Source organism: Epinephelus moara, chromosome 24 (assembly GCF_006386435.1).
Source record: "Epinephelus moara isolate mb chromosome 24, YSFRI_EMoa_1.0, whole genome shotgun sequence".
Lineage (NCBI taxonomy): Eukaryota > Metazoa > Chordata > Actinopteri > Perciformes > Serranidae > Epinephelus > Epinephelus moara.
Genome location: NC_065529.1, coordinates 13,001,335 through 13,027,559, shown reverse-complemented (window position 1 = coordinate 13,027,559; position 26,225 = coordinate 13,001,335). Strand labels below are relative to the sequence as shown.

The 26,225-nt window shown below is 41.5% G+C and overlaps 1 protein-coding gene across 3 annotated transcripts in view; it reads right to left on the bottom strand.

The window, feature by feature from the left end:
• The window catches only part of phactr3b (phosphatase and actin regulator 3b), a 66,908-nt gene extending 47,521 nt beyond the window's left edge, over positions 1-19,387 (bottom strand). Inside the window, exon 1 of one of the 3 annotated variants that reach the window (XM_050038440.1) lies at positions 19,113-19,387. In XM_050038440.1, the coding sequence (XP_049894397.1) occupies positions 19,113-19,221 (109 nt within the window). In that variant the 5' untranslated portion in view covers positions 19,222-19,387. The remainder of the gene's footprint in view (positions 1-19,112) is intronic. The other 2 variants (XM_050038438.1, XM_050038437.1) reach the window with 2 other exon arrangements.
• Positions 19,388-26,225: the final 6,838 nt, after the last annotated feature.

The window sequence follows — 26,225 nt, the reverse complement described above, 5'->3', positions numbered from 1 at the left end:
CATAATGAATAAATAATGTCAGATATGTAGAGGGTAAAAAATGGGAAATAGGTCATAGCATATCATAGGACATGCAATTTTTATGTCCTCTGTGTCAGCACTTATTCACAAGATACCACCCAATGATCAAACTAGGACATGCCTTCTGAAAAATGTAGCGTTTATAAAGGTACATTTGGGCTTGTAAATAAACATAACATTAAAAAAATCGAAGGAAAAAAAAGCGATACTTAAAGGTCCAGCGTGTATAGTGGCATCTATTGGCAGAAACGGTGTATAAAATAACTTTGTTTTTATTAGTGTACAATCACCTGAAAATAAGAATCATTTTGTTTTCATTACCTTGAGCCATTTATATCTACATACAGGGTAGGTCCTCCTCCACAGAGTCTGCCATGTTGCTTCTACAGAACAGACAAACCAAACACTGGCTCTATAGGGCCATTTGCATGCTTGCATTGGCCACTGAAGTTCTCCTTCACGCTCGGCACACAGGAGAGGTTTCAGTTCTGATACCTCACCACTAGATGCCACTAAATCCCACACACTGGAAATTAAATTGAATCATTTTTTTCCCCAAAAAATATCAGGCTCAAGGTCAGATAATTATAACACAGAAAACACCACAGGTGACAAAAGAAGAAATATACTCACACACTCAGGTCAGTCATGAACATTACACTAATACCCTTGCAAAAATACAGGAATAACGCTTTTTAAGGGTACATTGTTATCTATGTTTTTTCCCAACAAACAAGGCAAATTACTTTTTAACCTACTTTTTAAATATGTTTTTTTTCCTTTACTTGCCCAGACTCCATCAGCACAGGAGACTTATTGTTAATTATTCAGACATCACGCGGTGTGTAAACAAAGCCTTTGTGGTTTCAGATCGATTTTCTAGAGGGCCTCTCAATACACACAGCAGGAAGGGCAGAACTACATCAGAGATGATAAAAGTCAGTGGCTGGATTTCTCCTCAGGGACACACAAGCAGTAAGCAAAGAATGTAAACAACGGTGTAAGCTACACGCTGAACGTGACTCTCATTCAATATTTACAAGGCCGAGGATGGAGGGCATGCCTAAAGGGTGTGCACACCAACTGCCATCACTTAATAAAAAACTGACACTTGACCCCAAGCTTGCCAACGTAGAGATGGAGAAATATGAAGTGACTGCAGGAATGAGGTCACAATTCTCAGTGTACGCAAATTCAGTTCTGTGACCACAGTGCTAGCAGTGGGTATTACCATCTTGGACTAATATATTACTGTAATACTCTCAAGTGAAAAACAGGAGGCTTTCCTGTTTGTTCCATTCTGCCAACATTGCATGAATGCATTACATTGTGGGATGTTTAGCAAAAAGGACTGTACGGGACATGGAAAATTAATTGTATGATTTTTTTAGGGCACTATATCATGTACAGCCAGCAAATAGGGAGTTATTTTGGACTTACCCAAACAGCATTGGACGGGTAAAAGCTAATCAGGACTTTGTTAAAGGAAGTAAACAGATAAAAGGTACTCGGCTCACTGTCAAACAAGGAAGCATCACTGATTTGCGTAAAGTAAGTAACATTAATGCTAACGCTACAGAATTAAAAATGTATTTGGTGCATTAGCTAAAAGTGTTAGCAGTAAATATATGCTAGCTAACAATGTTGCAGCCGACGTGTGGATCTTGTTCACTGGTTGATGGATGGAATGATTAGTGGGGTGATCAGTGTCGCTGACTAACACTACTGAGCTCAGTGCACCAAGTGAAGTAAGCTTGACCTGGTCTCGGTTCCCATCGGTTATTAGCCTGACAACGATAAGTCTCTGGGGGCACCAGCAAATATTTCAGGAGGTTTGGTAAAGTAAGCGCATATCTGGGCTAAGAATTCCATTTCAGTTAAATGACATCAGCATATGAATTCCCATAGATTAAAAAAAGTTAATATAAAGTAGGGGTGGTGGAAAAATCAATACAGCATATTTTGCAAGGCAATATTATGTTGATTTTTTAAATAAATTATCAATATTGCAAATACAAATTAAACTTTGATAGCCCAATAAAATACTGAGATCAACTGCTTTTTCAGTCCTCTAGATCAGTGGTTCCCAACTGTTGGGTCATGGTCCAAGTTTGTCAAAAACACATTTAATTTTTAAGTGTGAATTTCAGAGAGCTACTTGACAGAGACAGCAAACTAGCTCAACAACATGGCCAAAGAGAAGTATAATGCCTGAAGTGTTAAACTGTGTAGACCTTGAACTAATGATAAAGGAGAAATCTGGACCCCGTGGCTGGACCAGTTGGGAGCCACTGCTCTAAATACATGCAGCTATGATAAAAATGGTTGAAGTGAGATGAACAGACTAAAAACGTTATCTTATTACATAAAAACAGATGTTGACAAAGTTTTTACTTAATTTGAAGTTAAAAAATGTTAATAAGTCACAACATATCACAATATATGTTATCACATCTCTCAGCATATTGCAGTACATTTAATCTTGCAATAATATTGTATTGTATATTATCGTGATAATATCGGATCAGTGGGCATCTGGTGATTCCCACCCCTAATATAAAGCTAAATCAGTATTACTCGGGTTCAAACAGAAAGCAGACAACTTCTGACTGATTCTGCATTCATATGCTTCTGCAGTTTCAAAAGAGAATGTTAAAAAAGAAACTAGTTCATTTGAAAGACTGTTTTGAAGTGTTCAACTGAGTTATAAAGTAATGCATTATACATATACAATTAAGAGTTAAATAAAAGCCTAAATAGTTAAAACTGTCTCCTGCTTTCTTCTACACATAGAAATGCCACTCCATACACATGATGACTGCATTGTTCTCTCTGAAACAGCAATATGTGATGTGGAAAAGCTTGTACTCTCATCAATCTTCATTTTGATGAATAATAAAATAGACTAAATACAGCCTTAGTTGTTCTTACTTGAATATATAAGTTTAATTACAACACAACTCTGATATCAGAGAAGATCTTGATACAGCATGCACGGACAGTCATACCAAAACCTTAAAGAACAATAATTTCAGCCTGAAACAGTGTCTTTCCCACGTCATTCACATCACCAGATAAGAGTCAAAGCATGTGTGTGCATCAACAAAGTCGAACAATTATCTTCCAGACAGTCAGGAGCCTCCAAAATAAAGCATACTACAGTGCAAAGGGCACTGATGCTTCTCATGTCCACTACATGCCAGTGCACAAACTAAACATTCTTATTAAACACAAACACTTCTTCATAGTCACAAATTTCTTCACAGTTTGCTTTTTATTTACTCATGTTGGCACAAGTTGGTGATTATGAATTTTAATCTGGGTCCACTTCACATTATAAACAGCAACTACTATTTTTAGGTTCCCTACAAAATGACCCAATTTTTTAACAGAAGGTGCAAAAGTTGTCCCCCAAATATTTCTTAAATTTCCTACACTGCACACACACAGTATTTGCTGCTGTCCCATCGTTCTGCCTGCCTGCACCATGTGGCCAAGTCATTTTTTTCAAATAAGCATTCACTTACTTGCTTGTCATCCCTGTTTGTTTACCTCCTGCTGCCACATCATATTGTGATCCATGTTGCTTTACTGTCTGTGATGTCAGATTAATCTCCCATGTTGCTATGATATTATTGCTTTTTGTTTTTAACCAGCTGTTCCTTGGGGTTAAGTTAAACCTTAGATAGCTGGATAATGGTGGCACACAGCTACAGATATCAGTAATCCCAAAAAATAAACATAAACATACTCTGTGGTGTGTTTATGGAGTTAGAATCTAAAGGTCATTATGCTAGAATTATATAAAGCTTGATTCACCTTCAGACCTTGAGCTATGTAATAAATTATGAATGCGACAGCAGTACACAAACAATGTGAGGTGTTACTCTGCATGTTTCTGCTCTGTGATGAACTGTAGGTAGTCATCCATGGCAGGGACCACTACCAACGATTTGTGTACGACACAGCAGATTTTACATCATCAAATACAGTAATTCAAAAGTGGCAAAAAAAATCAGTATTAAGGCTACAATCTAAAGACTGTAGCCCAGGATGTCATGTAAGGCTCAGAGCCACTCCACAGGCAGTAATTGGGAGGGCGACTGTGTTTTCATGATGTGTCTGACATTTAACTCCTGAACAGGCATTGCATTTCGACGGTGCTGCCAGTTTAAAAACAGAAATGTTGAGTTCATAAACCCTGCTGCTGCTCCACTTTAGTGCTGTACCCCTTTAAATCTGCTGAATCATTCATCAGGTACAGCCACAGCCTACATGCCAATGCAGTGTCATAGTGACAGATAGGAGACTGAAGCAGTAGGGAAGACACAGCCTCCACTGCGTAGAGTGTGTGAGCTGCAAACAAAATAGTCTGTGGGATTCCTCTGAAGGGGATGTTTAAAGGTTTGGAGGAGGCCGAGGTTTTCTTCATGTCAGATTTGGTGCTTGCATTGCAGGAACGTACCCTGTTGATTTGATTAATCAATTTATATTTATGTTTATAGAGTGTCATAAAATCCTGAAAAATGCCCAAAACAATTGTGCAGAACCCAAGGTGACGTCCTCAGATTGCTTGTTTTTTAGAACCAACACTCCAAATTCCAAAGACATATTCTGTTTACAATTATATACAATTATATTACAATTATCAGACATCTGAGAGGCTCAACCAGCAGGTGTCTCCTGCCTGATAAATGACTTAAACAATTCATTCATTATCATAATTGCTAGCAATTACTGTCCAACAAGTCTTCCAAAATACACAACAAAATCAGTTCTTTCTCATTACCTTGCAAACAGTGGCACCTCCAAGGGGGGGCCATGGCCACCCTCATATAATTGCAGCCCCTGCTCTACAGATATTGAGTGTCATCGACCCATATCTTTTCTTGCAAAAAGTGGGGTCGAGAGTTTACTAAATGGCAGCAATATTTCCTTACCGTGGCATTCCTAACAGCTAGAGGTGCTTATCATGTAAATGTAAACTAAGGGTCGACTGATTTATTGGTTTGGCCAATTAATTGGCGCAGACAGGAAGTTTTGCAACTGATGGTGGCCGATGGCTGCGCAGCCTCCATCAGTCACGTGGGGATTTACATCCCAGACCAGAGCTAAAGAGGGAAGGGTTGTGTTAGAGCCATAGACTGTCAAAATAATAGACGCAGCTACCCACAACATCACCTATTGGCTTGTGGACTTACTTACTGAAGCCTTAAATTCAGCATTTTGGCCGTCACTATATCGGTATTTTGGAGCCAGAAGTGACCATATTTGAATGAGAAGCTGGCGTCGTGGAGAAGTGAGGGTTGGACCTAACTGAGAAGTCAAGGACACTATCGGCAGACAGCCTGTCACTCAAAGCAGCCACCCTTAATTATGTGCAACTTAAAGCATTAATAAAATGCAAACGGGTGTGTTAGAAAAATTCACCACCCCTACAGTTGTCATGAATGTTGAAATCAGCTATTGAGACCAAAATTATGTTAAGTTGGGCATTTTAACATGGGTGTCTTTGGGACTTCTGTGTTGGCGTCACTCTTTAGCCCAGAGATTGCTGCTGGGTTAAAATGAGCAACAATGGCTGATCAGTGGGTACAGTTCCAGAGAAAGCAGGTCCCTTCTGCTGTGTGACTGTGTCTATGTGTATTGTTCTTCATTTTAACATTTATTTACATTAATCTTCTCCCTTGACCGCCGATTAATCATCTACTGGCTGTTGCCTGTTTCAAACTATCATTATTAAATTAGACTTTAAGAATTCCATCATCCATCGACCTCTAATTTAAATGTATACCATATTTGAACAAGCGAGGCTGGTTGGAAGGAAACTAGAGAGTAAGCAATCTGTTTGTAGAACAGATAACAGTCCATGTCTGTGTTTTGGCTCCCTCTAAACAGCCATACTTTTTAATTGCATGCATTTCACTGGGTTAGCTCGAGTCACATCACAACAGCCGTTCGGTGCTGATTAGTAGCTTTCATTTTTACTTCTAAGGGCTTAAAATCCACCGACCAGTTTCAGCAGATTTTTGCAGCTGCTGCCCCCTCCACCCCTCCTCCTCCTCCTCGTCCTTCTTTTACACTGCTGAGAGATTCAAGTCTGTCAGTGATCAGGCTCTCCATGGCTACTCTGGGCTTAAGCGTTTGCTTTAATTACATCTGCCACACAGAGCAAAATATCTCTTTTTGTGATAAAGCTCTCACTAGGCTGTTTCTACTCCCTTTCTCAGTAGGATGCAGAGGAGATTTTCGTTAAAACAAATGACTAAAAATAACTCAGCTGGGGTGGTCTAGAGCCTTTATTCTTGCCTTTCCAGGGCATCCAAGTGATCATATCACAGCTCTGTTTCCATTTGCCTGGCCCTGCCTATCCCCTTGTTGTGGGATGAGGATGTCTAAAGGATCAGCTGGATGCCCTGCTGTGTTCTCGTGTGCAGCATATTGCTTTTTACTCGGCTCTGAAAGGAATTAGGTCAGCACATGAAACATTCATAAAAGATACATTATGTGTGAATGGCTGACAGCTTAAGTCAAGTAGCTCTCCCCAACATGCCTTGCTCAGTTGCTGGGTAGATCTCTGCCTCTGCTGCACACATAGTAAACTGTCTTTCTGTCTAAAAATGAAGCATATCATTACAGGTGCACATTCACCCCCAGGAGTTACTACAAACGTGTGACATGCAGAGTGACATCCATTTAAATTCATAAAGGCAGCGTTACTCAAGTACAAATCATGGACATAGAAAGCACAATGGAGCATGAAAGCAAAGGTCTGCTTGGAGAGAGAAACAGTAAGTTGGCTGTGGATTACATGCAGAGCAGTAAACACAAGCAACAAGCCTTTCATCTCTTTGGCCATGGCTTCAGCACTGCTCTCTTTTTAATGTGGCCTGTATTGTGGAGGCCGTGAACACACCAGAACAGCATTTTTTAAGTCTTACAATATGTGTGACATGGTTGTTATTTGGAGATTCAAGATTGTTTAGTTGTTGGGGGAAGGGAGGCGGTGTGTGTGTGTTCGTTCGTGTGTAGTGGGGGAGGGGGTAGTGCACTTCACCATTTCTGTTTTTGCTGTCGTTCATCAAGCCCTTACATGGAGACAAAGACTATCTTTCTATATTCATTTTTATCTGTGTTCTCTGAAAAGGAAAACCAGCCTTGAGACAGAATTAGCACATTATTACACATCATGCTAATTACATCCTGGAATTTCAGATAATTTAACCGTGATTCAGAAAATGTATGATAGTAGCACATTTTGAGGATGATTTGGTACCAGCCTATAAGCTGACTGCCATCATGTGAAAAGCCCCACTATTTCTCAGGATTTTCATTTCAAACTCAAAATCATAACCATTCTTTTATTCATGTTTTTCCGTACTTCTGTATTTAACCTTGTCCACTCTGCAGGGATGCTGGCGTTCCCGGACGATATTACAGTCTTTCAGAGGCTGTAAATTTAGCACAAAATGTGTGTTACACATGCTGTCAAACCAAAAATTGCTGCAACAATTTATGAGACAGGGAAATGGTCTTCATATACTTCCATTGTCCAAGTCTGAATAGGCCTAACCAAAACACAATGATTATTACATATGTAAGAGTAAAAAAAGTTGATAAACCCTGCTAGGCTGCATCTCAAATTCATCTTCAGGTTCCCAGCTTTCAGATAATGTATACAACTTCTATGGGGCATCGTAGGGAGGTATGGAGTATATGAGGTTCAAGACCCTAAAACTTGGCTCCAAATCTTGAGTATTTCTCTACATTAATTATTCATGAGTAAATTAGCAACAGATACAAAATATATTTATTGAGAGTTTAACACATAACTCAGCTAATCTGCTTCATCAGGACTATGTGGGTGTTGATTGGTAAGATTTGACACTGACCAAACAACCCACCAACAGATTCTGATTGTGTTGCTAAACCCTGACAATAACAGAAAACTGAATTAACTACAACTGTTCTAAATTTGGCAGTAATTAGTGTGTTCACGTAGGATCCCTCACACTGAGAAGCTAAGAAGATATGATTTCTGAACCTCAATCAAACTGAGGCACATTTCAATGGCCTGCTCCCAGCTCTTAAAGCCACTATAAACAAAATCTTTATAGTAACAATGGATCACGTGTAATGAAAATTGTTGATGATGAGATGACGGATATGGATGATCACCATACCTGCCATTCAGCGAATATGCTAAACCAAAAACACTGTATGCTATCATTTTATATTCACATTACTGTTTTACAACCTATGTAAATATCTGTATGCACACACACACACACACACACACACACACATATATATGTATATATATATATATATAGATATAGATATGTTTGTATAATACTAGGCCTGTCAGTATTTGTCTCTTCAGTGCACCCTTACTTGTAGTCAAGCTGCCTGTGACAAAAAATAATGACACCACTGTAGTGTTGCACGGTATACCGGTACTAAAATAGTACCGCGGTACTAGAGTATTCCAAACGGTACTATACTGCATTTGGAAAATACCGGTACTTTGAAATTGATTCAATTCATTAATTTAGTTAATTTATTTTACTCTTTTATGCACACAAACGCCTTTCTTGTTCCTATTGGAGCACAGATTGCACAAGTGGTGTGTATGACAACACCTGTATCAACATTCACAGCTGGTGCATGTGAAAAAAGACAAGAGAAAGTCTGCCTCGCAAAGGGAGACAACACGAGACAACACAAACTTGGTGGGACATTTGAGTTACCAAACCGTGACGTCCGTACCGAGGTACTGACTGAACCAAGATTTTTTTGGTACCGTTACACCCCTACTATTTATTGTTCTAAAGGATGTATCACAAAAGGACTTTTCCTTAGGAAAAGTACCGAAGAGTATTGAAAAGTATCGAAATTCATATTGGTATTGGTACCGAAACAAAGATTTTGGTATTGTGACAACACTACACCACTGTGCTTTTAAATGGCTCCTTTCACTTTTAAAAACTCCCAGATGGCTCAGCTGACAAGTCAAAAGTAAAATGCATCTTGTCAAATGGAAATAAATTATCACAGAAGTACTTCTGGTTTGAGCTACAACCGACTAGCTGAGCAACAGGTGCAGCTAATAAGGCTGGTGTCAGCGAGCAAACAAATCACCAAAGCCAGCAAAGCACTACTGCCACAGACCTGTGGATGAAACTAAATTGAATAAGTTAACTACAGCGCTTGCTAAATGAGTGGAAATTTACTGCAGATCTGCATTTTAAGTCCTGTATGCGATTTATCCTAGAGAAAAGCTCTGCTCGCTGCTAGCCTAATTTATACAATGTAAAATGTCATAGGAAAATGTGTCCAGCAAAAGACAAGTCAGTCTGTGAATCTTGCAAGTTATAATGAAGCCAATTTGTGTTCTTGTGTTTAAGCAATGTCATGAATGACATGACAGCTCCCCAAAAGTGATGCCAAAATATCTCATTCACCCCCTGGTGTCTGGTTGCAGTATAGGTCATAAACCCTGCCCCCTCCATGAGCCAATTTAATAACTCACAGTACACATCAAATAAAATTTTCCCAAAGATGGCTTCTGTTATTGAGGGTAGTTTTAATCACATTGCTGTATGTTCAAGTGTTCGATTTTCTGATAAGTTTGGTTTTAATTAGTGAATTATTGCTATAAAACTGGGATTTTACAACATGATTGACGACTGGGTTAGCCAATCGGTGTGCTCACATTAAGTGGCGCTGGGCAGCTGCCTCTGTCTCTGTCAGGCTCACCCCAGGTCTGGGTCTGCAGTTGCCTGTACTGGAAAGCAGCATGACAGCAAGGAGCACTCACTTTGCACTGAAACGTCACCAGAAGTACACCGAGTGACACCACACACACACACACACACACACAAACATACACACACACACACACACAAAATACAACAGCTTGACTTGAAGAATCTATGTCAACTGAGGAGTCTTAAACTGATGCTTTGAATCTTTTAAGGGTGCAGCTCTGGTGGTTGGTGGGAGCCTGAGATCTAATATTTTCATTCCCAACCACTGCTTCTCTGTAACTGGGTTTCCATCCAAATGTATTGCAAATTTTAAGCGAATTTTGTGAAAATGCGCAAAAGAAAATGCGAATTTATGCACGTTTCCATTCATTATTGTTTTACGAGTATTGGGAGTCAACAGGTCGAGCAGTAGGTGGCGCTTCTCGTGAAAAATAAAAATAAAAATGCAATTACCGGCACATCCATGACTACAACGAGATGGAGAGGTTCCTTGGGAACTTCTTGGCTATTGCGAGAGCTCTCATCACACTCATATCAGCGTTGTCAGCATAGCCTACATAATGCCGTGATGTCTGTGTTGGTACACCAGGCAGCGCACATGATGCAGCGGTATTCAACACGTCCAGTCTATTCAGGTAAGCTGTGAAATACACTCACCTGACACTGGACTAATTACCTCTCTCTAAGTTCACACAGGTGTGTGTGTGAAGTAGAAGTAGGATCCGGTAGCCTACGCCATCGTTTATTCACTAAATCTGTTTCCATTGCCAAAAGTTGCATTTTAATATATCGATCGATCGGCTAATATCGATACACTGACTTTTCCACCCCCTCCAAGTGTAAAAACTTTTTGCGAATTTCTAGCGTTTCGTTTTATGCAAACAAAAATAGGTGGATGGAAACCCAACTCTTAACTGTTGTGCATATGACAATAAAAAACTTGAAAACTTGACTAGCTGGTGAACATAGTGGAGCATTTAGCAGCCAAACAATCAGATATTTCCTTCATGAGTTTCATTTCCAAACTTGAAGTCTTCAGCTCCAACCGACAATGACTCAAGTGACATCACTAGAGTCAATTCTTCTGCTCCATCTGGAACCACAAAAGGCTTTATACGACTTTTTTCTTTTTTACATCACTTTAATGAAATCAGCGGAGTCCCCCATTAAATGAACAAATAAATGGGTGGAAAGTTTAAGACTTTGGTTGGGGATTCGATTAAAAAAATATGTTGATGGGGTTTTGTTGGGTGAATTTGGACTCGTGATCTCAGTATTTCTAAAATTCTTGCTGTGCCCCTGTACCTACAGTATGAGTCCCCTACATAGTGATGTTAATGTCCTTTTATTTCATTGGTGGAGGGTGATGTCATGTTTTGTCCTGCCTCTGTGCTGCTCCCCAGGGCCCTGTAGTCAGTGGGACCTGGGGACGTCTCAGCATAGTGCATAATGGCATGCGAGATGAGTTGGCACAAAAAAAAAAGGAGGTGCTTTTGAATTAGCCAGTGTACCACTGAGTCTTGGCCAGCTAATAAAAAAAGAATCAATGCTGCACCAAAGACTCAAGGGTAAAACTCACTGATGGAACAACCTATTACCGTCTCAGCAAAGTCACATTCTCATCTGTAGTCCTAGATTAGTCATATCACTTCTGCAATGCTCCACATTCATCATCACCATGCTGTCTATGCTAAATCCTTCATCACTGCTTTCCGATGCTCTACTTTTGAAATGAGATGACATGAGATCCAAAAAACTCTGAGGAGTTGCATCAGCTCTAAAAATACCCACAGAGGGGTATGAAGTTAAGCAAAGTTTGGTTTCCTATGTGGAGTTTTACGTTTTAACCTCCTCTGATTGAATTTCAAAATATTTCGAAGCTGCCTGCACAGTGTTCATCCCTGTCTCACAGTCTGAGGGTTGATTTGACAGTAAGTGACTATTCACTTAAAGCACTTCCCACTTAAGTCTATTCCAACTCCTCTGAAACCTTGCAGTATATTGCTGAGTAATCCTGAGAAAGTCTCTGTGCTTCCCCACTCTATATGCAGCATGACCTTGGAAAGACCATTTGTCCCTATTCTGTGTGAGAGGTCTGGTGACTGCAGTGCCGGACTCGCTGTGACAGTGACAGCTTACCTCATTTATGCAACATCTATCTATCTGCCAAGTAGAGCCCTCTTGTGGCAATTTCACCCACTGATTCACTTTCAACTGCTCTTGATCCCACTTAGCAGCATTTTTAGACCTCTCCTAGCAGGCAGGTGTTTAATATGTCTTTCATCAATTCTCCAGACTCATCTAGGCTTGCTATTTTCAAGAGGGTCCACACTGCAGACTTAATGTCTTGGCACAAGGTATGTCACTTCCATTAGCTGTTATCTGATCTTTCTTTCTTCATTCTTTCATTTAGGGATTTAATCCTGTTTATCAGGTTGAAAGAAAATGCACTGTCTTGTAGTGTGCTGGGTGCAAAATAAATACTAAGTTACCAAAATAAATCCATCCTGGTTGATATAAAGTGCACATGAAGCCCCTGACAGAGGTCTAGCCTAAGACACTCAAAATACTAGCAACACCCCTGCAAACATGACCTGTGTGGGGCTGCTGCGACTGGATTTACCTCTCAGCAAAGGTGAGTGCGGACAACCAACCCTGAAGCTAATCTTTAACAGCACATTAGCTTACGTTTGGAGGGCACTGCAATGAAATTCTGTGCAGACATACATGTTCCCCCAAAGATAAATACTATTGATTTGGTGATCCCCTGACTTTTCTTGTGTTGCCACCACAAGGTTCACATTAGCTACTTGTTTTTTGAACTGCAATCACTTTGGTACTGTGTCACAGCTTTGCATTCCTGGTCACCAGCTCTATTCTGCACGCACAGTCACTCATCCTGCCTCTCTGCCATGCCTACCTTCCAACCAATCACCTATCTATACTTTTCCCGCTCCTTTCTGTCTACCTTGTCCAAATGATCAAGCCAACTCGGTTCATCTGTTCCTCATACAGTACATATACCTCAGCCCCTTAGTCACTCCTTGCCAAATTGTTCTTCGCCACTCATGCAAGACTCTCCATCACATTATTCCATACTGATTTCCTGTTGTGGACCCTGCCTGCCTCTAACGTGTCTGCTTCGTCTGATGCCCAGTAAACACCTCAGCCTTTTGTCCCTGACCACAAGACCTGCTTCCGCATCCTTGGTTCCTGTTTGCCTTTGGCTGCTTGGCGTTTCATCTGACAATGACACTACAGCGTGAGTGTTTCAGTGGGCTTACCTGTGGTTTCCTGTGGTGCCATTGTTTCTGCGTCCTGTTAGTACTTCGCTCCCCCACCTTCCACCTGGCCCGAACTGCCCTCTGCCTGCTCCCTGCTGGTTCGTATGTTTGGACTATTTATTTACCTGGTTCCAGATTTTCTGCCTCCTTGACTGCGTCCCCTGCCTGCTCCTCCCCAGTACCGTTGCCTGCTGTTGAACTGAACGGTGTTTGTTGTTGGGCTAGCACCCCTGCTCACTCACCTGCCTCTCAGCCCAGTTCGGCCTGCCAAACCAGCCGGGCTGCCAAAGACTCTGTGAAGGGACTTTGCTAGAGAGTTGGATTGTATTGTGGACTGTTAACTTGCCCTGCACTGTACCTGCTGAGCTGTCACAGTAAACCTCATTACAAAGTGTTCATCTGTTTGCTGCAGTTAGGTCCAAACACCACTGTTACACACTGCTCTTGACTTTGCATCTGACCATGAGGTCACAATAGCCTGTCAGTCTCAGATATACTTTTTTTGTGGTATGTAGTCATTATTAGCAGGCTTACGTGCTTACCTAAGACGGTGAACATTATACCTGCTTAGCACTGTCATTGTGAGCATGCTAAATTTTGCATTCATCCCTAAGCACCACTGTGCCTTAAGACAGCCTCACAAAGCCTCTAGCATGGCCGTCAACTCTAGTTTGTGCCAAGGTCACATGACTGTTACCCTCTAACAGAGCATTAGGAGTTAAATAAACCATAAAAGTATTCCTGTATTGCTTTTATACGATGACATAAATCATACAAAAACTTGTACATTGCTTTGGTAAAGCAAGTCACACACTCCATGCATGGGGGCCTACTCTTTTCCCATTGGCGGACAGACTTGGGGTCCAGAGATGTCAGATCCGCCGTTGGACCCTCAACAGTATCCAGAGCTACACCCTCAGCCTCTTACCAATTCTGTTATGGTGCTTTTCATGGAGTGTTAACAAAAATTACAACACTAGAATACATTTTCAATGAGCTCGGCCAATGCTGTGGATTTAGTCACCTTTATGACATGATCAATAGCCAAATTTTTTAAAGCTGAAATTTCCATAGAAACAACTGTGTACAATGGAAGGGACATTGCTTTGTTATTTTTTTCTAATACCGGCTGTGCACACCTTTCATCAGATCTCTTAGTGTGAAATGACTCATGTAGCTGTGAAGAGATTTTGCACATGTTCCATGCGGAGCTGAACATGCATGTAGGAGTGAGCTGCCAGGTGCCAGGTTTGCTATTCTCTCTGTTCAATCACAGCTCTGAATATGGAATGAGACAAACTGGCTCATGTATAGGCTTCCTGATTAATAAAACATGAGGCACCCTGAATCAAATAAAAGGAGTCCTAATCTCCTCATCAGGCCCCCTCTGCCTCCTCTGACTGAAAGAGAGGACTAAACTGATGCCTATCAGTAGCTAAGAGGTGTGGATGCGGCGGCGATGGTGGTGGAGGGTGTGTAGCGGTTGGAGGACAGCAGAGCAGTCCAGGGAGAAAGCCTTTCATGTTAGAGCAGCATGTCAGATTAGTGCAACAGCACCAGCTCAAATAGGGAGATGAAGGGAGCTAGAGAAGAGACTCCTGCAGGCGCCTCGATCATTTCTATTTATATGCATCATAAAAGATACCCCCAGTTTGATGCTGTGTTCAGGCGACTCTCTAACATCAGGGTGTCAATAATTGCCAGGACTTTACCATAGAAGCCTACTTGTTGTCAAAATACCTTAAATGTGCACATTTTGACAATAAAAAAGAAACATCCATTCTATGTACTATTCATTTCTACTATTTCATTTCATGCAAAGGAAATTTAGGAAATTCCACTTCAGTACGACTAATGAGTCTTGCTTTTGTTGTTTTGGCCATCATTTCTAGCTGTAAATCATACTTATCGAGGTACACTATTATTTGGATGTAAAACTGAAAGTGAATGCACCTGAATTGTGACCAATAATCTCTTGTTGCGTCATCAAATTGTGTGCACACAACCACTGTAACACCAAAAATACATCAAGCAGCGGCAAAGTATGGCTCACCTCACTAATTACATTTTTCTGTGGCCAGGAGGCGTGTTCATGTGTTTCAGGTGGGAGGAAATTTTTTGTAACATAGGTCAACATGTCACAGGAGTCACAGGGCTCTGCTTACTGATTGGCTGTGGGTATTCTCTGGCCACAGTTCGCCACTTAAAGGTAAACAAGCCCCAACTTTAGTTTGGTTTCAGTTTGCCACATAATCAAATGCCACATTTCATTGCCATTGCATGGCAGCTTGCTGCAGGCTGCATTTGCCACCACTTGCTGTGTTTCCAAGGTAAGAATGGTAGGTGAAAGTTAAAACAGGAAGATTGGGTAGTGATTTTACGTTTTTGTCTAAATGTGTTTTTTTTTCTTACAGCCCGTCCAGTTATCCAACTGCTAAACTTGCTAAAAGATAATTCCCAGATCTTAGCAACTAACTTGTTGAGTACAATTTTATCATATCCTTAATTTCTTTTCCTTTCAGCCTGCATTAACTGATTTTATTTGGCCACCTTTGAGAAATGCAACAACACATAAAGTTGCTATGGCTAACTTGTTCGCAAGCTAGTCTAACTTTGTCTGCTGTTTTGTACTGTGCAGATAATGTAACTGGTTTTTCAAAGCTTTTTCACTGAAAACAACTGCTTGCTGTGATAAGAAACAATGCGAATAACGCATGGTGGATGGCTCAAAACCAGGTTGCAGCCTTAACAGCCAGACCGCGGGGCACCTGCGCCTGGTGAAATTGTCCCTTCTGGTTCTCTCATGGTCAAGATGGAAGCAAAGACGAAAGAATTGACTTATTCATTCTGTATTGTGCCTAACCTTGGATCATAACATATCAGGAATGGAATTAATCTGCAGATACTCCAGTTTAAAATGAGACCAGCCTTTTTGAGTTAGTTTGTCAGTTTTTGAGCCACAACAAAGGCGAAATGTGGCCTGCAATAAGGTGGGTTAAGGTTTGTTGTTTTTAGCTGTGCCAATTTCTGAAAAATTTGCGGCCCCTACTACCAACATGAGAAAGTTAGGAGTCAGCACACAATGATGGTATAAAACAGTCAGTGAAGCCAGTTCCTCGACAACTCTGAATCACCAAAATCCCAAGAGATCCTTGAGCACAGAGTCATAAATGGGTACACAAAATATTAGGCTGATTGGTCCAGTAGTGTGAGAGATTAGTTGCTGACAGACAAGGTACACACACTCACACAAACACACACACACGACCAAACAAATGACCCCCTCCAGGCTTGCACCTAGCAGACACCATAAAAATATTGATTAGTGCAGCTTTAAGTTCAGGTCAAAGCAGATCCAGGATACTTTGCTAAAACTGACAAATTACACATTAGATATTGACTACAACTGTGAGTTCACTCAAAGCCAAACCCATTTATTGGGTATATCTTGTATGGCTATAACATTGTTGCTTGATGAAAGAATTGGGTAGGTGCATAAACTAATGTGGATACATCAATTTGGCTTCATTTTAAAAATCACACTTGCCTTCACTGCCAGCAGACTGTAGAAGTTGGATAAATTTGAGTCATTCTGCCAAGTTCTGTTTGAAGGCATGTTAAGTGTCACATTGCACCCGCGCCGTCTCTCTCCTGATGAAAGTAATGAATATCCACTTTGCCAATGACTGCATATGCCAAAAATTTGAATGCAGCACGAGTTCCACCTTTGGGCTAAACTGTCTTGGCTGCACTTGCTGTTCCGCATTATTCCTAACACAGCTAGTAATGTACTGTAACCTGTATGCGCTGAACAAAGTGCTTATCACATGCTCAAAATGAAACTATAGTAGGCCATATAAAGAGATTTTAATCCATAGCGCATTGTTCTGTTCTCCGTCTGCTGTTTCTAGCTGGTACAGCAAAGCAGTGTCAATTCTGTGAAACATGTATTCAGGTTAAATCAGAGTCCACAGTGTTCAGACGACTCTGGGATGAGCAGTATGAGAACCTTAAAAGTACTGAGTCTGCACAAATGACAAGAGATTTTTCTGTTTTGGTTGTGGCTACGTGCCATAGACAAAATGCTTGCATCATTATCAAAGCATCACGATAGAAGGAGGAGGTCATTTGTATCTTAAATCCTGTCAATTGTGCAGCTGATTCACTGTGACATTGCCCAGCTGGGTGCCATGATAATGCCACCACCAGAGATCTGCCACTCCCCCTTCCCTGCCCTTTACTGGAGACAATTCTTCAAGTGCCAGTACCAAAACTGCAGTAGGGGTGCCAGGGCTACGAAAGGGTTAGCACCAAGCAGAGGGGATGGAGGGGTGGGGGGAGGGCAGGCGGGTTTTCAGTGCTGCATTGCCCGAGCCATGTCTGCCTGAAGCTGCACAGGAAACGTCAGCCTTAGATAAAATCTGTTACGGTGCTTTAGGGGGGGATCTGGGTGAATTTGATGTTAAGCCTAACACGGTAATGAACAGTATATCACAGGACAATCCTGCAAGTGTTGTCTCAGGGTTGCACATACACCAACGCTATTATGTAACCATAACAACAACGACAACGTGACAAGAACTGGATTCGAGGGCATGAACACAGCAATATCCAAGAGAACTTGAAGATCCTTCTTGCAGTATCGCTGTCGCCCTCATATCTAAAGATAGCTGGCCCTGTCAAATGCTCTGATGTTCAAACAGACTGTAACATCACACACAAGTGAAAATGAAAGTGTAGCTCAATATGTGTGCTATAATACGAAGCCAAGAATCCTGTCTCATGTATTATACTGCAACCCCTGCACACGTCAGACTGTGATTCAGTAACTGAGCCCCTTATTTGTACAGATACAACAGCTGTACAGTATCAACTCATCACTTTTTCTGCTGACACTCTGTCATGTGACCGGTTGAATCTACAGTACGTAGGTAATGACTGCTGGCAAACATCAAGGGCCTGCAAGTGAAAATGAGTGATTTATCACGCTTTCATATCGATCCACTGTTCAATACCTTTCAAAACAGTACACCTTCGGACTGCTGCTCGGGAGCTGTTCAGCAGCAGTGAATGCCGGCCCAGCGATTCCCAGTGGAAATGTGAATCCCATCTCGCAAATAAACACGATTCACAGTCTAAGTGGCATTTCACTTTGAATGGCTGGCTGCTGTACATCACCGAAGGCATTGAACAAGGAAAAAAAAAAAAAAGATCAGTAAGTGGAGCAGACAAACACCATGTCGGCTCACAGTTGGAGAGCCAAGTGCTGCCTTCTGCCATTTGGATCACCATGGAAACAACCAAATACACAACCAGCACTCTCATCAGCTTTAACTCAACATACTGCAGTCCATGTGTGATGGCAGGTTACATCCTATCTTCCCATGCTGCAAGTACACAAATACAAAAACAGGATCCTAAAACATACATAGAGGACATTCAGTTTTGATGTGCTGGTTTTCATTGCACTAATGGCATCAACTGCAGGCGGGCCTAACTGACAGCTATGGGTTTGTTTAGGGTTGTCAATGCAGCTTGATTATATGGAGAGTAATAAACTAGGCAAGGGATGAGACCAGATAACATGACACTGTAAGTAAGCATATGAGTCTGCAAAAGCCCTGAATCAGGAAATCAATGCATGTTATTATTGATATAAAATGACTATACCACTGAAAAGACATACATTTAACTGGTATGACACCAGTTGGACAACATCTCCTGGGTTATGTTGCATGACACAGTTTTCCTTGATTCATCCAGTATTAATGGAACAATTTCATATATAAGGCCCACAGCACAGCACAGCAATGATTATATGTAGCGGATAGTAAATGACGCACGTTTACAACACAACCTACGTTTGTTGCATACAAATGGAAAGGGATCACCGCGGATGGGATCGGCTGCGGGCGAGCCCCGACATCGTGATGTGTTTCCTATTCAAGCACCTGCCAAAAGCACAACCTAACGAGCAGATGACAGATGTCCAACATGCGTTCAGCCCCCCACCTCCTCTCCCCCCCTCTCCTCTTACCTGCTCTGTGCGCTTCCCCCAAGCGGACCTCGGTGATGCTGCTCGGGTCACTCTGAGATCTTCCCCGCTGCAACACGCAATCCTCCTCCAGCCCATCCGAGGATGCCATGGTGAATAGAGAAGCAAAATGCAAGACTGAGTGGCGGAATCACCGTTAGCCAAGGTCACCGGCATCAAGTGGTGGAGCAGATCTTAATGTGGTTGGGCTGCTGCAGCTGCAGCTCCTGGTCCCCGATAAGCAGCAGTGCTGGGGAAATCCATTACGCGCGCAGCATCATGCCTCCTTCAAGTGCTGCTCGTAAACCCCTATATTAACAATCTTCACGTTCATTTCGTTTTAAAATAAATAAATAAAATCGCCCCGGTATTGCAGGGGAGCTTCTGATGCATAACATCTGTGTAACACAAACCTACTTTTCAAACGCTGTTATTGACGTCACACCCCCACTGACTTATTAGACCAATTGCAATTGCAGTGACGCTGCCATGGTGACAAACATAGGCTAATATATCTACAATATGAGTCACTGCACTGTACTGATATGTCAGGAGAAAAAGACTAAATCAGCAACTGAAACTAAAGGTTCTCTGCCCACAATAATAACTCCATCTTCAACATTAACACATGTGCGAAATGTTTGGGCCGAAGGAAAATGTTGTTCACTGAACTGTACGGCTCATGTTTCTGGGTGCAAGCAAAACTCTCATCAGCATTTTAGGGGCAATTTTGCGTATTGGTGGCTCGTGGCCTGTAGGCCAGAATATTAAAGTGATATGTCCTACAGCCCCTGAAGGCAGCGTTGAATTCACGTCCGCTTGGGAATGGTAGGAAATGAGGACTTTCTTAATGACATTTTCCCACTGGACTGAATCATCTACATATTGAATAAAGTGTGAGGGCCTACAGCCAGAAAAGGTAAAATGTATGCAGCTGTAAATGGGCGACAACCACAGTAGGTAAAATGAAACACTTGCTTTTTATTTAGTTAGCTGGTTGTTGGACCCCTTTTGCCTTCAGAACTGCCTTAATTCTTCAGGTCATAAATTCAACAAGATGCTGGAAACAACCCTCGGAGATTTTGGTCCATATTGACATGATAGCATCACCTATTTGCTGCAGATTTGTCGGTTGCACATCCATGATGTGAATCTCCCGTTCCACCACATCCCAAAGGTGCTCTATTGGATTGAGATCTGATGACTGTGGAGGCCATTGGAGTACAGTGAACTCATTGTCATGTTCAAGAGACCAGTGTGAGATGATCTGAGTTTTGTGACATGGCGCGTTATCCTGCTGGAAGTAGCCATCAGAGGATGGGTGCACTGGGGTCATAAAGGGATGGACACGGTCAGCAACAATACTCAGGTAGGCTGTGGTGTTTAAACCATGCTCAGTTGGTACTGAGGGGCCCAAATTGTGCCAAGAAAATATCCCCCACACCATTACACCACCACCACCAGCCTGAACCTTTGATACAAGGCAGGATGGATCCATGCTTTCATGTTGTTTACACCAAATTCTGACCCTACCATCTGAATGTTGCAGCAGAAATCGAGACTCATCAGACCAGGCAATGTTTTTACAATCTTCTATTGTCCAATTTTGGTGAGATCATATGAACTGTAGCCTCAGTTTCCTGTTCTTAGCTGACAGGAGTGGCGTCTAACGCTTCGACGTGTTGTTGGTTCAGAGATGGTCTTCTGCAGACCTTGGTTGTAACCAGTGGTTATTTGAGTTACTGTTGCCTTTCTATCATCTTGAACCAGTCTGGCCATTCTCCTCTGACCTCTGGCATCAACAAGGCATTTTCACCCAGAGAACTGCTGCTCTCTGGATATTTTCTCTGTAAACCCTAGAGATGGTTGTGTGTGAAAATCCCAGTAGATCAGCAGTTTCTGAAATACTCAGACCAGCCCGTCTTGAGTTGCTGCCACACAGTTGGCTGCTTGGCTATTTGTGTTGATGAGCAGTTGAACAGGTATATCTAATTAAGTGGCCGGTGAGTGTATTTTAAAGATGTATGCAAAAAAAGTTGATCCTTAACGTAAGCATTGCATACAGGGGGCGTACTGACCATTGGGAAGTCTCCACAAGGCTCCAGAATGGCCTATTCTAGGCTGAACTTGCCGGTGGCCACCTTTACAGTATAACTTTTTTGTAATAGACACAGATTCTGTTTACTCATATTCCATACTGCAATGTAACATTGAAAACATACAAATACAAATATACATACACACTCACACACATAATAAGTCTATCAACTGTCAGGAAAGGCGAATATGTGAAAGTAAGTTTTGAGACCAAATCTTTTTTTAAAGATATTTTTTGGGGCATTTTGCCTTTAATGGACAGGACAGTCAAGTGTGAAAGGGGTAGAGAGATAGGGGATGACATGCAGCAAAGAGCCACAGGCTAGACTCGAACCCGAGCCGCTGCAGCAACAGCCTTGTACATGGGGTGCCTGCTCTATCCACTAAGCCAAAGACGCCCCCAGACGAGATTTAAAGACGTGAACAGAGTCAGCTGATGATGCTCAGTGGGAGGCTGTTCCAGAGCTGAGGAGCAAGAACTGAAAAGGCTCGATCACCCTTTGATTTTAACCTGGACTCTGGAACAGTTAGAAGACTAGCAAACCTGAGGGGCCTGTTTGGACAGTATGGTGTGAGAAGCTCAGTTATATACTCCGGTGCCAGATCATTGAGAGCCTTGTGATTAAATGCACTTTAAAATGGACTCGAAAAGAGACTGGAGGCCAATGCAGGGAAGCCAAAATAGATGTGATGAGTGAGGATCGTTTTGAATAAAGACATCTTAATTTTTCAAGGGCATATACTAGCAAACCCACTGCAAGAGGGCAAGTAATTTACATTTTACATAAACGTCTTTTCAACGTCAAGTAATTAATCAGTATAACTTTCACACTGGACTCCAGGAGGAAGTCTCTCCTGCTCTCCTGCGTGCACACACACACACACACACACACACACACATGCGCACACACACACACACACACACACACACACACACACACACACACACACACATATATAACAATATTCACTCTCTTTTGGCTCTGTTTTTGGTCACAACCAACTTCTGAGGAATTATGTCTCTTTAGTTGATGAATGTTCCATTATGTTCACCAACTCATCTCCAACTGTGTCTGCTATTTTCTCCTTTACCTTGTGTTCTACTATATGTAGTGCCTTTTGTGATGCCACTATGAGTCAGCAAAGTCAGACATATTGAAATATGTCTCGACTTGAAGCATTTAGTAAGTAAAGCAAAGGTGAAAAGATTTTTTTATGGAGGACATTGGTGAAGAAAATAAAAGATTAGCCTGGGAGAATAAGCCATGTGAACAGGTCAAAAGAGTAAGGCTAAAGCTATTGTACGGGATTTTAACCACTAGCACTATGGAGAAAGGTTAATGAGTGCATTCCTATTTTGTTTTTATCGAGGGACCTATACATGTGTGCAGGCGGATGATGCCATACACAGTCCTGCCTTTAGTTTCACAGCAATAGAGTTATTAGGGTCACTTATGATTTCAGTCTTTTGTTGATGGGGTCAAGGCTTAGGGTAGGTCTTGCAGGGATACTCAACTTGCTTTACATTTTTAGCAAAAATGGCAGGAGGAAATTTAGGGCTTAGCCTGGACTTCTGTCGTGGGGTCCTTTTTTTTTTAATAAACAAGTTTTATTTTGATGCTTTTTATGCCCTTAGGCACCTAACTTACATTAAAAGCACAAACAAAATACCCAGTGTGTATCAATTTATTTTCATTGTGAGTTAGAAGATGGTTGGCTGGCCACCTGGCATCCTATTGTGGGCCAGATTTGGCCCATGGGCCCTAAGTTGAGTATCACCATGTTAGGGTGAGGCCTTGCAGGGATAGCTTGCTGTGGATAGGACTAAGGTTTGTAGCAGGTTAAGGGAAGGGGAAACACAAATTTATGGATAAATAGACTTAAACATGACAGCAGAAGTAGGTCTGATTAATTTTCTGCATCATGTTATGTGGTTGACAATTGGAATGGTTCCAAAGCTTGGATGAGCATGAAACTCTCACTTAAATGTATACAAAAGATAATCAGCTGCGTTAGAATACCTGGTTCTTTCCATGGGTGGATTAACGAACAGGCCCAAGGGCCCAGGGGAACATGGACTCAGCGGCCCCCTAAGCCAGAGCCTTTTGGTGAAGTAGCTGTTATTAACTTAGCATTTCATAGTCAAAGGGCCCCAAAAGTCGTACTGAAAAACTGAAGGAATAGTCTAAACACTAACCCTGAGGATTAGCTATGTATTTAAATTCTGGTAAAAATTGCTTTGCAAAAATTTCTGATGACAGAAATGCATTTCAGTATGTTTATTAGGCCTCAAGGATACACACAATGTGTTTGGGTCAGGAAACTGGATGGAAACACTGGGGAGCAATATGGGTATCAAAGCCAGTATCATATCAAAGCATGCAATACACCTGTCTATCCACATGGTGGTAGGCTCTGCCTGTGTCATGCTTTGATGATGCATTGGTTCATATGTATTCATGACTGCAGTGCAGATGAATAATATTTATTAAAATAGCAATATTATTATAAAAACAGTTATTCTGTGACAACAAATGAGAGGGCCAACAAACAGGTAACAAAAGATCACCTTTACTGTCACAGTAAATCTTCTGGTAACTTTTGAGAAGGTGTTTTTATTAACTGCACTGATTGAACATAATCAAGAGATTTTTTTTTTTTTTTTTGCCATTTCTTTATTTAGAACAGGCAGACTCATATTTACTCACGAATCTTTATTACAACTCGGGGTTTCGTTAATGCATACTTAAATTGGTGTACCATTTTTATTATAGAATAATACAGGTCAAGACATGCAAAAGTGTTGCTGCTAACGAGCTAAAAGACAGCCACCATTGATCAAAGCCTACATAATGTAGTGACAGAAATTATATCAGTGATCAAGTCTAAATCATGCAACATCTAAAATAAAAAATATCATCAAAATGTGTGTGCATCACTTGGCAGTGTTTATCAGCTTGTTCCATTAAGATGTCAGTTCTTCCCTAAAGATCAGAATGAGAGGAAAAGAAAAGATGTTTATAACTTCCATACAGTTCACAGTGTTGAGACTTCAGCTCAGATACCAGACTGTATTTTGTACTCACAGATGATTGGTCCAACGGTGACGGGATCGAGCTGAGCTGAGTAGTCAACAGAGCGATATGTCCTTCCTCTGCAGCGCTGTAAGGTGAGAGGAGGATTAGAGTGATAAGAGACCTATACCCAGTGTTTGGGTATAAAGCATTGATTGCCGATTGATTATTTTGACTGAGTGAGAGGATGAGTATCTGACTCACTGGAACACAGTTTTGGCTCCTCTTATCACACAGGCGTACTCTGCAGTGTAAGAAGACATATGGGTTGCCACCCTGGATAGGGAAGAGCAGGGCACAAAAACGAGCATGGAGGGACAGGCCGTTCTCAACCATCGACACACGACGAGAGTCAGTAGGACACCTGGCAATGATGTCAGACAGTCATTAGGACCATAACAAATCAGCACTGATTTTATATTTTTGATTCTTGTCTATCCTTTTAAACAAAAATTTAAATGCTACACTTTTGTTTTTGCTCCCAATTTTTTCCAGGTTAAATTTAAGATCTAAGACTTTTTTATGCACACAATAGATATATTTCTCTCAAATTTGCTAGTGAGCACTTGTCTTTTTCCAAGAAAATCCATCCACCTGACAGGTGTTGCATATCAAGACGCTGATTAAACAGCATAAGTACAACACAGGTGTGCCTTGGGACGGTCACAGTAAAAGGCCACTCTAAAATGTGTAGTTTGATCACACAAAACAATGCCACAGATGTCACAAATTTTGAGATAGCATGCCATTGGCCTGCTGACAGCAGGAATGTCCACCAGAGCTGTTGGTTGTAAGCTGAATGTTCATTTCATTACCATAATCGTCTCCACTGTCGTTTCTATTAATTTGGCAGGATATTCAAACAGCCACACAACTGCAGAGCACATGTAACCACACCATCTCAGGACAGATCATCTGAGACCAGCCACCCACACAATGGATGCAATAACTGGTTTGCACAACCAAAGAATTTCTGCATAAACCATGAGAAACCATCTCAGGGAAGCTCATCTGCATGCTAGTCATCCTCACCAGGGTCTAAACAAAACAGCAGTTACCAAATTTTGCGGTTGTGAGGCCGGTTGGATGTACTGCCATATTCACAGAAATTACTTTGAAGGCATCTTGTGGTAGTGAAATAAACATTCAGTTCACAAGCAACAGCTCTGGTGGACATTCCTGCAGTCAGCATGCCGATGGCATGTTCTCTCAAAACTTGTGACATCTGCAGCATTGTGTTGTGTGATCAAACGGCACAGAGTGTCCTTTCATTGTGTCCATCACAAGGCACAGTTGTGTAGTAATGATACTATTTAATCAGCATCTTGCTATGCCACAACTGTTGGTGGAAAAATGACCTTGGAAAAGGAGAAGTGCTCACCAACATGGGTCCTCAACAAATTAGCAACCAAAAATTTGAGAGAAACATGTCTATTGAGTGCATAAAAAGTCTTAGATCTTTAACTTTAACCTGTGAAAAATTGGAGAATGAACAAAAGTGTGTTTACATTTTTGTTCAGTTTAAATCTGGAGAGACACTTGCCCATAATGGATGAGATAGTATCGCATCTGATCATCAAGGTTTGAGGAGTAAGTGGTATAGCAGTCCTCCAAAACAACTGCAAAGCTTGGATCATTCTCAGGCACAAACACTTGCACATGCAGTGCAGAGCCCACTGGCAGGATGACCTGGCCCCCTGGATAGCTGTTTGAAAAATTGGAGTCTCGGAACAGATTCATGTTGGCTATGGGCCTGGAACCTGACCCCATGAGGCCATACCCAGGGCTGTTAAGAAAGAAACACAATCAAAGATGTGTTTCACCCCTCCAGTGATGTACATCTATTAAACGTGTTGTTATAATCAAGGAATGAAATAGAAGACTCACAGGTGTGGTCTGATTTCAGTGTTTAGGCTGGTTTTGGTTTCCAAGGGATAGGCACAGG